General features: G+C 44.8%; 3 protein-coding genes and 1 non-coding gene across 6 annotated transcripts; 1 reads left to right on the top strand and 3 right to left on the bottom strand.

Moving 5' to 3' along the window:
* Nucleotides 1-5,822: 5,822 nt before the first annotated feature.
* On the bottom strand, nucleotides 5,823-5,895 carry TRNAA-AGC (transfer RNA alanine (anticodon AGC)). The gene has a single exon. It is a non-coding gene; the product is annotated as a tRNA-Ala (tRNA).
* On the top strand, nucleotides 5,853-7,909 carry LOC125517364 (Putative methyltransferase family protein). Of its 3 annotated transcripts, none has more exons than XM_048682559.2 (8): nucleotides 5,853-6,146; nucleotides 6,298-6,402; nucleotides 6,692-6,778; nucleotides 6,880-6,930; nucleotides 7,023-7,116; nucleotides 7,207-7,291; nucleotides 7,378-7,541; nucleotides 7,644-7,909. In XM_048682559.2, the coding sequence occupies exons 1-7, from the start codon at nucleotides 5,997-5,999 to the stop codon at nucleotides 7,532-7,534; spliced, it is 729 nt and encodes a 242-aa protein (XP_048538516.1). In that variant the 5' UTR covers nucleotides 5,853-5,996; the 3' UTR covers nucleotides 7,535-7,541; nucleotides 7,644-7,909. The 3 variants fall into 3 exon arrangements, with proteins under 3 accessions (XP_048538516.1, XP_048538515.1, XP_048538514.1); XM_048682558.2 differs by having other exon boundaries at nucleotides 7,608-7,909; XM_048682557.2 differs by having other exon boundaries at nucleotides 5,854-6,146; nucleotides 7,636-7,909.
* A 267-nt stretch (nucleotides 7,910-8,176) lies between these two features.
* Nucleotides 8,177-11,407, bottom strand: LOC125512646 (Single hybrid motif superfamily protein). Its single transcript, XM_048677742.2, has 7 exons — nucleotides 10,992-11,407; nucleotides 10,455-10,503; nucleotides 9,958-10,084; nucleotides 9,811-9,881; nucleotides 9,653-9,725; nucleotides 8,784-8,906; nucleotides 8,177-8,596 (listed from the first exon to the last, which is right to left on the bottom strand). The coding sequence occupies exons 1-6, from the start codon at nucleotides 11,161-11,163 to the stop codon at nucleotides 8,793-8,795; spliced, it is 606 nt and encodes a 201-aa protein (XP_048533699.2). The 5' UTR covers nucleotides 11,164-11,407; the 3' UTR covers nucleotides 8,177-8,596; nucleotides 8,784-8,792.
* Nucleotides 11,408-11,532: 125 nt separating this feature from the next.
* On the bottom strand, nucleotides 11,533-13,634 carry LOC125517361 (putative glucuronokinase 2). Its single transcript, XM_048682555.2, has 6 exons — nucleotides 13,248-13,634; nucleotides 13,005-13,154; nucleotides 12,664-12,852; nucleotides 12,452-12,568; nucleotides 12,197-12,357; nucleotides 11,533-12,078 (listed from the first exon to the last, which is right to left on the bottom strand). The coding sequence occupies exons 1-6, from the start codon at nucleotides 13,464-13,466 to the stop codon at nucleotides 11,829-11,831; spliced, it is 1,086 nt and encodes a 361-aa protein (XP_048538512.1). The 5' UTR covers nucleotides 13,467-13,634; the 3' UTR covers nucleotides 11,533-11,828.
* Between the last annotated feature and the right edge of the window lie 2,038 nt (nucleotides 13,635-15,672).

Below are 15,672 nucleotides of genomic sequence, written 5' to 3'. Positions count from 1 at the left end.
ATAGACAATTATCATGAACAAGGAAATATAATAATAACCATTTTATTATTGCCTCTAAGGCATATTTCCAACATGATGGTATTGTGAATTGACACATATGCATATTGAGAGAATTAGAATTAGTGGTACTGAATATGAGCAGCATGTATGATGTATAAAGGACGTAAGCATGGTGACATGTTGAGATGGCTTAACTACATGTTGAGATAATTAGAGTTAGCAAGAATTAGCAAAATCTTTTCAAAAAGATGATAACACAAATCATGATGAAGCGTCAAGATGTAACTAAAACAACTATCATCAATTTTTCATCCCTTCCCCCGACATGTTATTAAAATTATGAAATTGGTCTCTCAACTCCCATGCATAATCTCTCCTTGATTCCTAGTTTCCCCTAATCGTGGGGCGAATTTAAAATCCCTTATCCCTTCAGTTCTTATTCCCTATTTCTAAATACTTCCAACCAAACTCGTTGTTATGTAAATGATAGAATCATGGAAAAAGAAAAGCATGTGAACCTTTGACACATACTGCCAATCAACTGTAACAAATCACAGGGGGGATGAAATTTATGTTCCTCGAATACTTTTGGTCAGATCCGGGGTGTTCTACAGGCTCTTCTTACCTTTCATTATCAAGAACGATAATCTACTATGCAGATCGCGACCGCCAGCTTCTTCTCGTCTACATTGACGACTTCCCAACCATTGAATCTACAAGCTCCTAGGGTTCAACAAGTTTTCTCCGCTGATACGACGAGCAAGAGGCGGCAACGAGCTTTGCTCACAGTGCCTCGCTGGTGGATGAATGAGAAAGATACTTCAACACCCTTAGAAACTTGGATGTATTTTACAATTTATGTAAGGGTGTTTTGTAAGGGTATGTGATACTTAATATATGGAATTTGGTCATTCCACAAAATAAATGACATTCATGTTCTAACTGGCATATATACTGGTACAAATTAGGGCTTTAGAGGTGGTTCTACAACACATCCTTTAGGCAATTTGAACTTTTTGACTCTACTAGTTGGAGCTAATACTCATATTATTGGAGGTGATTTGGTTGTGTGCTTTAGAAAACTAAATGAAAGCAATGAATACCTAGCGGTTGACAAGTATCAAGTATCTTAAATAGAGCAAACAGTTATGGAAAACATAGGCATGGGGATGAATATGGGGTTGTGGCATGAATCACATCAATATATAACATAGTAGAAATGATAAACTATGGTTCCTATCTCATGTTCTGTCACTTTTTGTAGGCATGTATTCCGTATGTAGTTGAATGTGCTTATTTCTAAGAACTTGCCCAACAATATGTGTACTATCCTCCCATGTCATTGGGGTCACAGTTGAAACTAAGGGTAATTAAGGTGTTCTTTTTACAAACAATCAGGCCAATGCATTAACACTTTATGAATCCACGAGCTCCTCAAATTAAAGGCCCCCATTGATATCCCGTCATGTCACCTTCAGGGATCGCCGGTTGAGACTATAACATGTGCATACAACTTCCATGAATAACTCAAACATATAAACATCATGATAACATATAGGATTCATGTGAGATCATACTGATCATACCATACTAATATGCATTGAGCATAACAAAGTCATTGCAACATGAACTCAAGAACAATCATCATATCATGGACCAAAACCCTATAGATCTTAGCACTATTACATGATTGGCATAATCCAATTTCCACACATCTCATGTGCCTACAGGGAATTATTTATACATGGATGGAGAAAACATGTTGGAGACGATTAAAAGGGGGTTGATGGAGTTGAGGCGAAGAATCACACACTCTAGAGGTCAAATCTTCCTCCAAACGGCCTCTCACGACAAAGAATAGCAATGGCAGTGACTCTTAGTTTCACACAAATATATATGGTGAGTTGTAAATACTTGAAGCAATGGTTGATGGTGACTTATAGTCGGAAGGAGAGGCAGAGGGGAACCCTACAGGCCCCACATGGGTCACACACATGACCCCCTCCTTGGACATGTAGCAGAGGTGTGTGGGTCCCATGGGCCTCCTTAGGGGTCCACCTCTTGCGGGTAGCCTTCCCTTTCGATGACTTGCAAGAAAGTATTTTTGTTGGATTTTCCCTATACTTTTATATTTGCACAATAACAAATGCCATTTTGCAATTCTCCTGAAGACATCATCTGTCCCATTAGTTTTCATTCAATTTAGAAAGTCTATAGGGAAAGCCTAACAAAAATGTTCAAAAAAGTATATATGTTTAGAACGTCTCACTGGCTTGGGAGTCGCAGGGCTAAATGTCAATAGTAGGCACATGATCTTCGTAGTGGAGGTGCTGGGGAGAGAATGAGGGAGTGGGACTAGCATTTGAACTATGAGGGAGATACGTTTCCTTGAAGTTGGATGTTTTCAAGTTGGCATTATCCTAAGTGGTGGATAGAGGGAAGCGCTTAAGCAACTAGGGCTGGCTATTTCTCTATGGATAATGTGTATAATAAAAAAGAATTCTTGAGTCAGTTCACTGAAAAAATCGATTGACATATTTTTTGAGTTAGTTTTCAAATAAAATCAACACAGGTGGTTTCTATTGGTGTTAGCTGAAATTATTTCAACCAAAACCGAATCCATGGACCGATGGCAAAACTATGATTTCCACATATGGCAACAAATGATATGTACATAGAAGCAAACTAGCGTCGCATGACACACGTACACACATTAAATTTAAGACACTATCAAGTATATTGTCATGCACTCGATTTTTTCCTGTTGGATATGTAGCTTGCATAAAACGAATAATAGGGACTTTCACCTTTTTAATCAGCTCAAACCAATCCAACTAACCAATACCCTTATGTGAACTGAACGTAACCCAGATGGTTAGATTCATTGTGATGAAACTAATCTATTATGGGTTTAATTTTTAGACTTGGCACATGTGCTCACATTGTTTCGAATATAATTGTGATCTTCTGGCAATGTTCTTTCAGCTCTGTGGTGACTTTGTCAATACCAAGAATTACCCGTTCAGATTCTTCTTTTTCTTCACGAACTATATCCGCATTGGATTTCATTCGTTAAGCGTAGAAATTGATGCAACCGTGAAATTGCAAGGGAATAAAAGGAAGAAAATAACAAATAACGACGGTTGTAAGATAGAAAAGGAGAAGATGTGTTGAGACAACAACAGGCAAGCATCGAAAGGAAGAAATAAATGGAGGGCCATCTTCTTACAACATCCTCACCAACGGGAAGTTGCACCATAAACACCACCACCGTAGAAGAAGGGCTCCAATCACCCAAGACCAAACAATCTGACCACACACAGTTGAAAGGCAACAAGCAACCGGATGCACACCTGGATGAAGGGCCACATACAGTCGAGGTTACAACACAACAATGATACCCACCAACAAAATTGATGGCCATCATGGAGTGGAGTCCACACCCGAATTGCTTTGCTCTACACACCCACCACCGTGATTGCACAAGGCAAACTCTAGCACCTTCGGGCCACGCTAGGAGACGATATCAATAGATAAGAGGCAAAACACCCACACCACCACAACTGAACAACCCGTTCCTAGATGACGCCAAGCAGAGAGGCTCCAAGTCGATGCCCCCAAGGAGGGGAGCGGCGCACAAAGTGTTGCCATCGACGGATTCATATGGATCTGTGGTTTCCCCGGAGATTCACAAACCAGGACGAAGTGACATAGCTCTATCAAACGATGCCACCATGGAGGTAAGCGACACTAGAAGGTTTCACAATCGTTAGTTCCGGCGAAGAGCTAGAATAGAGCTTTTGCCTGGGATGCCACACATCACCATCGATTGCGCCGCCCAAAATCACACATATCAACATTTTTGCCACCCCAACAATCTAACCCTGCACACCACTAGATACGTATCATAGCAGTGGGCACCGAAAAGTATGGTCGAAAGCTGGATTTGGACGAAGGTGGCAAAATCCACAAACGCCGGAGCACGCAACAATAAGGAGCCACGCATGCCCATGACAAAACCTCCACCCATTGCGTTGCCACCACCTCCAGCAAGCCAACAGTCCGTCGCCCGCTCACAACACCCCACCCCCACGCCAGAGTAAGTCGCGACACCACAACCGTCCCAAGGTCACCACCCTAGGTTCCGAGCCCCCCTACCACGGGGGCCTGTCCCCTTTGGGAATGAGGCCCACTAGCACCGCAGATGAGGCCGGCGACAGTGATGGCAAGGGTGATGAAGTAAGAGCCCAACCGCGGCTAGGGTTTGGAGCCCTTGGGTCTCCGGAGGAAACGGCATGGGAGCGAGATGAAGCGATTTCTTACTTCTGCTTGCATAAAGATCCTCCAGTTTCTTGACAGTGCTTATAAGGAAAAGGATGTGTGATGCATGCTATCATCGGCGTTTTATTGTGTTTATATAAAAACAGGACATTTATTTATATCAAATTGATGTTGCCTGCCTTATCGTTTGTACATACTGACTGAGCTACTGATACCTTTTGAGCTCTGCTAAAATTATGTTTTAACAGAAATGTGCTTTGTAAGTTGTTGTAACTAACTTAACACCTCATCCACAAAAAAAACACCTTCGCCTCCCCACAACCGGAGTGAAAAAAGAAGGGGAGCGGCGCACAAAGTGTTGCCATCGACGGATTCATATGGATCTGTGGTTTCCCCGGAGATTCACAAACCAGGACGAAGTGACATAGCTCTATCAAACGATGCCACCATGGAGGTAAGCGACACTAGAAGGTTTCACAATCGTTAGTTTCGGCGAAGAGCTAGAATAGAGCTTTTGCCTGGGATGCCACACATCACCATCGATTGCGCCGCCCAAAATCACACATATCAACATTTTTGCCACCCCAACAATCTAACCCTGCACACCACTAGATACGTATCATAGCAGTGGGCACCGAAAAGTATGGTCGAAAGCTGGATTTGGACGAAGGTGGCAAAATCCACAAACGCCGGAGCACGCAACAATAAGGAGCCACGCATGCCCATGACAAAACCTCCACCCATTGCGTTGCCACCACCTCCAGCAAGCCAACAGTCCGTCGCCCGCTCACAACACCCCACCCCCACGCCAGAGTAAGTCGCGACACCACAACCGTCCCAAGGTCACCACCCTAGGTTCCGAGCCCCCCTACCACGGGGGCCTGTCCCCTTTGGGAATGAGGCCCACTAGCACCGCAGATGAGGCCGGCGACAGTGATGGCAAGGGTGATGAAGTAAGAGCCCAACCGCGGCTAGGGTTTGGAGCCCTTGGGTCTCCGGAGGAAACGGCATGGGAGCGAGATGAAGCGATTTCTTACTTCTGCTTGCATAAAGATCCTCCAGTTTCTTGACAGTGCTTATAAGGAAAAGGATGTGTGATGCATGCTATCATCGGCGTTTTATTGTGTTTATATAAAAACAGGACATTTATTTATATCAAATTGGTGTTGCCTGCCTTATCGTTTGTACATACTGACTGAGCTACTGATACCTTTTGAGCTCTGCTAAAATTATGTTTTAACAGAAATGTGCTTTGTAAGTTGTTGTAACTAACTTAACAGTGCTTATAAGGAAAAGGATGTATGATGCATGCTATCATCGGCGTTTTATTGTGTTTATATAAAAACAGGACATTTATTTATATCAAATTGGTGTTGCCTGCCTTATCGTTTGTACATACTGACTGAGCTACTGATACCTTTTGAGCTCTGCTAAAATTATGTTTTAACAGAAATGTACTTTGTAAGTTGTTGTAACTAACTTAACACCTCATCCATAAAAAAAACACCTTCGCCTCCCCACAACCGGAGTGAAAAAGAAGTTGGAGAAGTGGGGTATCGATCCCCATACCTCTCGCATGCTAAGCGAGCGCTCTACCATCTGAGCTACATCCCCATTATGTTGATGTAGCACCTCACACCTTTCATTACTTCGGTAGCATACGCACTACATATATTTCCCGGCCTGGCCTGCGTTTTCCCGACTTCCGCAACGCAATGGACTCTGCTTCCGCTTCTGCGTCCTCGTCGGAGGCGGAGGAGGAGCCCGGGCGCGCTCCGCCGCCGCGCATGACCACGGTCTCGCGCCACTACTTCGGCGGCGCCTCTGCCGAGAGCGACCACGACCTCCGCGTCGACATCGTCGAGGTTCGTCCGTCTCAGCTCGTGGATGCAGCTCAGCCGTTCGGCGAAATGCGTCTGCCACCAGGACTGGTGCACGGATGTCTTCCAGCGATAATGCTATCTTTCTTCAATTTGACTGCCTTGACAAACTGCATGCTTATCAACCGGTGTGCAGAACATAGAGGAGGATTACGGGATGTTCGTCTGGCCATGCAGCGTCATCCTCGCGGAATACGTGTGGCAGCAGAGGCCGCGCTTCTCCCGCTCCAGAGTTGTCGAGGTACTAATCATCCTTCAGATTCTCTACAGAACAAGTTCCAGTGCTTAACATAGGGTACTTCTCCATGCTTGAGCTTTGAAAAGGTCCTTATTCTCTGCGTCGGTGCAATTCACATTCCTTTGTCGTGAGTTTTTTTGTGTTTGTTTGGATGGAACAGCTATTTTTCCATTCTGCAACTTGAAATTTCTCGGCATTGCAAGTGTCGTTCTTATTTTTCATTTTTTGTTCCGCAATAAAAGGATTTATTGATTATTTTTATGCTTTTCTGATTCGTGTCTATGGCTTACAGCTTGGTGCGGGAACCTCGCTACCGGGTTTAGTAGCTGCAAAAGTTGGAGCAGATGTTACGCTGACAGACATTGCACATAATGCAGAAGTTAGCTCAACCCCATCCCGGCTAGACCTTCATTTAGTTTTCAGTAGTACTTATTGATGACTCAATGCTTATAGCTTTCCGCTTTCGTTGGCAATGAGCAGGTACTGGACAATATACGGCAAATATGCAGTCTCAATAACGCCAACTGCACGGTAAGCTTTGATCTGAAGTTATTTGTTACAGGTTGCATCCTTCGAAAGCAGCTCTACTTTGTGCAAGTAGTAACTCATACTTAACCATGCAGGTACTGGGACTTACCTGGGGAGATTGGGATGAACCTGTGTTTGATTTGCACCCTGATATTATTCTTGGAGCCGATGTGCTTTATGATTCAGCAAGTAAGCTACTCATCTACTCCGATTGACTTGCATTCTTGTCGCTTTGGCTGAGCTACGTAAGTAACATGCCGCTGCATCTATTTTGGTTAGAATTTGACGATCTCTTCGCGACGGTTACCTTCCTCCTGGAAAATTCTCCTGGGGCAGTGTTCATCACCACATACCACAATCGCAGGTTCCAAGAAATTCTTCAGCCTTCTCCACTTGATAAAATTCCTGGGAGCTACTGCCCTAATATATTGGCTCGATTCTTTTGCGCAGTGGTCATCACTTGATTGAATTTTTGATGGTGAAGTGGGGTTTGAAATGTTTGAAGCTTCTGGATGGTTTCTCTTTCCTTCCCTCGTGCAAGGCTGAATCACTACAGGGAAATATTCAGCTAGTGGAGATCACACTTGAGAAGGAAAAACCAAAATGATCTTCAGGTAATGAGGGCGTATTAACTTCCATGTTATTGATCTGATAAAAATAATGCTGCATCTGGTGTTCAGGATGGCTCTTTTTCTTCATGTGTTCCAGCCTTACAGGAGTTGTATGACAGCACAGACAACAAGGACCTGGCAATGGGTTGTTTGGGCCTTCACTGCACATGACTGTACATTAGGTATAACTCAAGAAGCTCATGAAATCATCCACAAGGAATTTAGTCTGAAAGGATTTGTTTATTTGAAGGGAAACATTCTCGTTTTTTCGGGTTTCGTCATTAATTGAACCAAGCAATAGCTTTGGCAAGCAAAAACACAATCTTTCTGTAGGCCCAACTGATCATAATCACAAATGTGCATTGCTTGTACATTCATTGGTTGAAGCATTGCCTTGTTTAAATTCATGAATCCACCTTCATCCATGTGTTTCGGGGTTGTTCCTCTCGAATAGTACAATAATCTGATGTGAACCCTGTATGCTTAAATCTGGAGGAGCTTTTGTTTCAATAGACGATAGAAAATGTGTTGGTAGTTGTCTCTGGAAGTATTGTGATTTCATAGCATATGTAGAACAAACAATTAAGGAGAACAGGAGGGGAGAAGAAAGGAAGTCGGAAACCAGGTAGAATTACAAATGAATGAACTGTTCTGCCTCCGAACTCCCGACAGAAGAAATTAAGCGAACCTCATACAATGTTTGTATCAAACTAACATTCATTTCGCAAGCATTGTCTGTGGGGAGACCATCAAGCTATACAGTCACAGAGTCAAGCACATAAGCTCTCTATGAACTTCAAATGATTTCAATTCCAAAGCTTGTTCTGCAGCTCGGTAGACTATTAAGTTTGAAACTATCAGAATAATGCATCCACTAAATTGTCAGAAAAGCCAACAGGCTCAGCTTCAATATCATGTTGGTAAAGATGCAGTTATCTGGAGCTGGCTCTCCGACTCTAAAAAAAGAATGGCATCTGTGTGCGAGGATCAGGCCAAGAGACCTGAGCTCCGGCTCTGAATTGAACGATGAATACACAATTGGCCAGCATGAATTCCTTCTGCAGAAATAAAAAACGAATCAGATGTGCATGCACATGCGACAAAAAACGATGCAAGAAAATAGGGTTCGTTATGAGCATTTCAATGAAATTGATAAGCATGCATCAACTCAAATTCCGGAAACACGCTCGTCCAAGTTCATCGCTGTCTTGGAAAGCAAAAGGGTGTAAAATTACCACTGACTACCTTTTGGTGTCAGCAGATTCCTCTCAAGTTCTTGTACTCCTCAAAGCTAAGAAATTTATCCTTCACTTTGAGCCAGTCAGCTGGTTTCTGCATGAAGATTGCTATGTATCCTTCTCTGTCGGCCTACAAATGAAAAGGAAAAACCATGTACTGGTCAGAATATGGTAAAGATTGTCGCAGAAGTCAAGGAAGGAGCGGAAATTTGAGGGATTGGGTGGGTGAAGCATTTGGGTTAAATCATTGCGGGAAAGTACGCCTTATGCATCTTACGTTCTAAATCAAATTTCTCCTTAACTAATGAAATATTCAAGTCTCTTTCTGTGTTTCAGAAAAAAGGAATACAGTAAACAAAGCAAACAAATGTGCACAATCAAAAATGTTGTTTGAATCCACAGACTCTCTTGTCTCTTCACAGGCAAGGTTTCATCAGGCACTTCTGGATAAAACATGAAATACTTCAACAGAAGTAATGGAATAATATATATTACAAAAGTGCAAGCTTATCCATGTTAAACTGATTTTTTTTACTAGAAACATGTTAAACTGAAATTCGACAAGATATTCCTCTCAAGGTTGCACTCATGTTTCGGTGCTACTCAGTAGTCAGTACTCACTTGGGAACAACACCGACGGTGAGCTTACAAACAAAAACTAACTTAAACATCTCTCCGATACGCATGGATCATAAAGGCTGGACCAGAAAACTATCTTCAGTAAGAGACAATCGGTAGCAGTACCAACCAACTAGAAAAATATAGGTGGTTCAATTTATGCATGTAGGCGTCACCATTGCTACGATATGCCACCGACAGCGACAAGCCACACTAATAACAAAGCATCAAAAGTGTCCTTCTGATATAGGTACTTACAGAGGTATTAAGCAGATCAGGCTGTTTCATCAATCTATCATTAATCTCCAAAAGCTGCCCTTTCACGCAACACCTAGGGAAATTGAACGTAGACAACACTTCAGTGTAAAAATACTATGACACTGGGCATAATCAATTGCGAGATCTAGCGGACCAACCTCACCACAAAAGTTTTATCCTTTGTGCAGACTTTACATAATGCTGAATTTTCTTGCAAATGTTGTGCATTCTGTAATAGAAAGCAGACATCAAATAATTCTGCTAATTAATCAATTAAACAAAGAACATACATCAACTCCAATTACCCTTTTGCGTTTCCCTGTGACTTTTATCTCACTGCGATCTGTCTTCCCAACATTGAAGTCAATAGCAGTTATTCCCCCTTCCTCTTTCAGTGCAACATGAGCTGGAGCTAAACCAACCACGCACAACCTAAAGTTTTAAAAGGAACATATAAGAAACCAAAGAGAATAAATTTCCTTCCTAATCACCAGTATAAATACGCTAAGTAAAAAAAGAATTATTGCCATGTGTGGACTAGAGTTGCATTAGAAATAAGGAAGCGACACTAGAACAATGTATCTATCAAAGACAAAGATCCCTATATTGATATTAATTATGCATACATTGAGCAACTTTTTTTCTACTGCCTAGAAATAACCAAGCTTCAGATAGAACTAGTGAATATGCAAAGTTCACCGGAAGACCATTTATTGTCTCCGATCATGAGAAAGCCAATTTTGACCTGTTGAAAGCCTACTGTTTAAGTTCTCAAATGAAAAATAAAATAAAATAAGCCTACCCGTTTGGATGGCGGTACACGTACTGGTCATGTCCTGGGTTGAGATAATCTGCCAAGAAACGAGAAGAGATGAATTGGACGGCTGAAAGTAGAGTTCACGAATTAAGTTCAACCATTTTGGTTACATTTGTCATTGCAATACTCTGTTAACTAAAATTACAGCACCAGAATGCAGAGCGCGCACACAGACACACAAAATATGTTTGGATTTTCTTAAGATATTTTTCAGGAAAGAACAAAAAAAAGCGCACCATGCATAGGGCAGAGATTGAATGAATTCTCTGATTGAAAATTTAGTACGTAGCTGATACTCTCACAAAAAGTGTGTAAATGTGATCAGTGCACACCCAATAGTTCAACATATGCACAAACAATCAATTCAGTAAGCACTGCAGAAAGACTAGAGCTTCCGGCGCCAAATTACAAAAGCAAGCTCCACTTCAGAAGCGAGAATCTAATAAGAACAGAGCTCTAAGCTCAAAATCTTATAGGTACAACAGTAAAGAGGGCGTAGCAAAGGCGGGGTCTTTCTTTTACCGGCGGCGAAGTAGCGCGCGAAGTTGGCCTCGACGGCGGAGGGCGGGGTCGCCGGGAGGCTCCCGGCGTCGGGCGCGATGAGGGCCCGCGTCTCCTCGTCGAACGAGGCGGCGTCCCGCGGCGCGTGCCCGCCGACCTGGGGCGCGCATGCCGCCGCGTCCTCTCCCGCCATCCGAGCCGCTAGCTGCTGGCTCCTCCGTCCGGCGGCCGCAGCGTGGAGGTGGGGGAGATGGCGTCCGGCGGCGCGGTTTGTGCGCGCGTGGGCAGAGGCTGGAGTGGGAGTAGCGTGGTGGGCTTGGGTTTGTGCGCCGGGCGTTCGTCTGGGCGACTCGTGGGCTGGGCCGTTCGCATAGGCCGGGCCTCCAGCGAAAATGAACGAGGCCGCGTCAAGGGACACCTCGGGTCGTCTCCGGCGCTGGCCGACTCGCCGGCGGGGACCATAAGCAGAGCTGAGCTGAAACTGGAGGGTGTCCACCTCCAGCAATGGAGGAACAAGATTGATTGGTTCTGAGTTCTGACCAACTGACAATGAGATCATCGGTAAGAAAAGGAACCTTTTATTTTGCATGCGTCATCATGATGATACATCAGTGTTCCACTTACACCACACACAAAAGTATGATCAAACAACATGAAAAACTCATGTGATCCTGTGATGACTCGAACAAATAAGAAAAAATGGACTCCTGTGGTGACAGCAAATTGCATGCTTGCTATGCTCTTGTCTATTACCCCCGTCCCAAATTAGTTGTGTCCGGATACATTTGTATCTAGACAAATCTAAGACAACTAATTCGGGGCGGAGGGCGTATATTTGAATATATGGGATCCTTTTGGCTACTGGTGACCTGACAAGCTTGCCAGCTCCTCCTTTGTCAGCGCCGACGGGGCGACCTCAATCTGCTCCACCATGAAACCGGCCTCCTGGCACGCTGTCTTCAGGAGCTCCGCCTGCGCATCGCCGTCTGGGCACAGGGCCACCACCGCGCCCCCACTGCCCGTGAACTTCGACGCGGCGCCGACGCTCCTCGCTACCTCAACCATCTTTATGTTCACCTCACCTAGTGCGTCGTCTCCAAACATTTTCCTGCGATCAATCGTGCACGGCTATTTAACTAACTTGCTGTCCAGAAAAGATTCATAAATACAGTATATGCCATGAGTTAACAAGGCTGTTTTCTAAGCCTTGTTGGCATCTGCCTCACCTCCGCAGATCAAAGTTCTTGTTCATAAGCCTCGCGAGCTCGGTATAATTCTTCTGCAACAACACATTGTGGCCATCATACGCGAGCTGCGCGACTTCTTTCATGGATGATATTATGAACTCGTCTCCGTCGAGCCACCTTTGCCTGACGCTGCTGTGGACCTAATCAGTGAGACAAGGTTCAAATGCAGACATCAGCAAGATTGCTCAAGCAAAAAAAATAAAAGGGTGTGATTTAAACTCAGCTTGAACAAACCTTGCCAGAGTCACTCGGGTTCTCGGCGTAGATGAGATACAGAGGGGGGAGCAGATCAACTTCCAGCGGCGTGTACACTCCATGACCCAGCTTATCCATATGCTCCTGGCTAAAATCCTGAGAAGCAAAACACAAAATCAAAAGATTCAGCAAAACAGAGCAACAGGTGAAGGTGAACATGGTTGCATATATATGGCTGCCACGCATTATACCATGTAGACAAGGCCGCCGTAGACCTGCGCGACGCGGTCCTGGAGCCCGGCGACGATCCCGAGCTCCTTCTCGGCGTTGAGGATGAGGCTGGGCCTGACCTCGACCCCGATCCTGTCCCTGACGCCGTAGAAATCCAGGAGGCAGCTCAGCGCGGCGCAGACGATGGCGCTGGAGCCGGAGAGCCCGGCCTGTTGGCAGCAGAGGAGACAACAAACCAACTCTCAACGGCCAGCGTTGGAAAAGCGTAAATCTTTGGGGGATCTGAGGGAGGGAGGGTGTGGGGGACCTCCCCGGCATGACGAAAGTACGGACGGATGGATCTGAGGGACGGGGGTGGGACCTGGCGGGGAATGTTGGTGTCGTACGACAGCGCGAAGTTCTTGTCCTCCAGGGCGATCCCGCTGTGCTTGCAGTGGTCGTGGAAGACCCTGCAGATCGCCAGCAGCAGCCGCACGCCGCCGTAGTAGCCGCCGCCGTCCAGGCGCTCCACCTACAGAAGGATCGATGGGAATTTATAGAGAGATTGGTCGATCTGGAAAAATCTGACGCCGATTAATCTGGAAGAACAGAGATTGGCGCTTACGAGGGCGGGGAGCGAGGGGAAGGCGACGAGGTCGTGGCGCGGGTGGGGCTGGACGAGGAGGTCGTCGGAGGCGCGGAGGCGGACGGTGGCCCAGAGCCCCGCGACGGCGAAGGAGACGGCGCGGCCGCCGTACACGTCGCTGGGGTTGCCGAGGAGGCCCACGCGCGCGTACGCCCTGCGCTCCATCTCCATCTCCTCCTTCTCCATCACCACCACCATCACGGACGCCTATCGCCGCCGCCGGGCCGGTGGGATGGCGGGGGGTGGACTGATTAATAATGGCCGGATAACAGCGTCAGCTGAGAGCACAAGGGCCCAGTCGTGGTCACTCGTTTCCGTTTTGGACACAGGCGTTGTTGCTCTCGCCCGCTGGATTCTGGCACGCCGCCGCTGGAGCGTAATTAATATCCAGGGGTTGGGTTGGGCTAACCGGATAACGGCGTCAGCTAAGCAAGGCGTCAGGTTGAGGTTGAGGTTGGTCAGTGGTCACACGCCACCGCTTTTCCTTTTCGGAAGCCAATGCCGCACGAGTCGAGTGTACTGTACCCGCTGGACTTTGGCAGACTGCTCTACAATCTCTGGAGGAAGCCTCCGTTCTACTCCCTCTGTTTCCTCCGTTTCAAAATAGATGACCCGACTTTGTATGCATATACTAAGGGTCTATTTGGTTTCAAATAAGTCATCAACTTATAAAGTCAAAAAGTGAAAAAATGGCTTACTTTATCAAACAGACCTAACTTATAAGTTACCCTAATTTATAAGTCATAAGTTGTTTCACCCCAACTTAAAACTTATAAGTCACTCCCTTTTTGCGTGGGTCCCACCACTTTTACATAAAAAACAAGGTAGGAATGTGTGGTCAGGTGACTTATAAGTCAGGTGACAACCAAACAGACATGACTTATAAGTCACTGTTTTAAGTCACCTGACTTATAAGTCAGGTGACTTATTGAAACCAAACATGCTCTAATCTCTCTGTCCCTCTCAATTATACACTCCCTTCCTAAGTACTTCCTCCATTTCAAATTGCTCGTCGTGGTTTTAGTTCAAAACAGTTTTAGTATAAAGTTGAGAGTATGACAATAGCGTATTTTATTTTTATGCTGCGTATGTGCCGGCATGACATGTGGGTCATAGCTAGCTGCATGTTTGACCAGTCCTTGCCGATGTGTACAGGGGCAGAATCCTTTGGTCACGGCGTGCATGTACTAGAAAATAAAACTACTCGGAGCATAGGCGAGCTGAACGTACGTTTAAGTTCTCTAAACTTAGCTCTGGTATTCGGTTTTTTCTTTTTTTGAGTTATTCTAGACTTTTCAAGTTCAACGATGTTTATTTAGTGGAAGGAGATCTTTTCGTCGACTACTAAGCGGCTATGATGACTTTCGTCAATCTCAAGATGTTATGTCGGTTCAGTATCTCAAAGGTGTTCATACAGATATGATGTGTGTACATATGCTCATACGGATAAGTGTATGTGAGTATCTGTGGTTGTATTGTGTTTAAAATAAATAGAATATGCAATTAACTGATTATTTACTGCTCCTTTTCCCAGAATCGCAAGTGACATTTCACGGTGATCGCCATGTTCAATTTTGACTATGATTTTCGCATGTACTACATCTACAAACAAGTACATAGAGGAAAAAAATATTTTACAACACAAAATACCTTTGCAGAAGTACATATTGTCATTCGAAGTTGTACATTGAAGACCGCGAAACTTTGAGTATGCCTTGCATAGAGGGAGGGAGTTTTGTGCTGCAAGGGCAGGACGGAGGGGGTGGGGCGGGGGCGACCAGGTCGTGGTGCGGTGGGGTTGGACAAGGAACTCAGTGGAGGGACACATTGTCATATCCAGAGGAACCCTGGATTACTCCGTTGGAAATATCTATGCTTTCTCGATTTGTCGTATCTCTATCGTTGGCAGTGTCACTCTAGGAGTTATGGTCTCTCTCTTTTTCTTGTCAGGTCGAGATCATGGAGAGTCAGCATCACAAATAGGGGTGGAGGCCCAGCTCCATTTTTATTCAAATTAAACAAAAAGAGTGACAACGTAAGTTTTTTTAGTACAGTGACAATGTAAGGTACCCCGCAAAAAAAACCCTATAAGGTTAAGGTGTTCAGCTATCATGTGGGTATACAATTTCAGCCAAACAGTAAGATACAGTGCACTCAGCCAGCCAAACATAGACAAAAATATCAATGCAAAGCTGGAAGAATCTGTGTACATATAATTTTACCTAAATGGCCTTTAATAGCGATTAATTAAATCTTAGGCACTTTCAAAACTTACCACAAGCGGTCGCGCGCAGTTCTTTCCTTTTTTTTTCACCTTTGTGCACAAACACTGCCGGGAAAACCATCTCGCAAGGACGACACTACTGTAAATGGTAAAATATGAAGAAATAAGTAAAGTATCATC

Source organism: Triticum urartu, chromosome 6A (genome assembly GCF_056163025.1).
Source record: "Triticum urartu cultivar PI428250 chromosome 6A, HENAU_Tu73, whole genome shotgun sequence".
Lineage (NCBI taxonomy): Eukaryota > Viridiplantae > Streptophyta > Magnoliopsida > Poales > Poaceae > Triticum > Triticum urartu.
The sequence above is the reverse complement of the archived record's forward strand: the minus strand, read 5'-3'. Positions and strand labels throughout refer to the sequence as shown.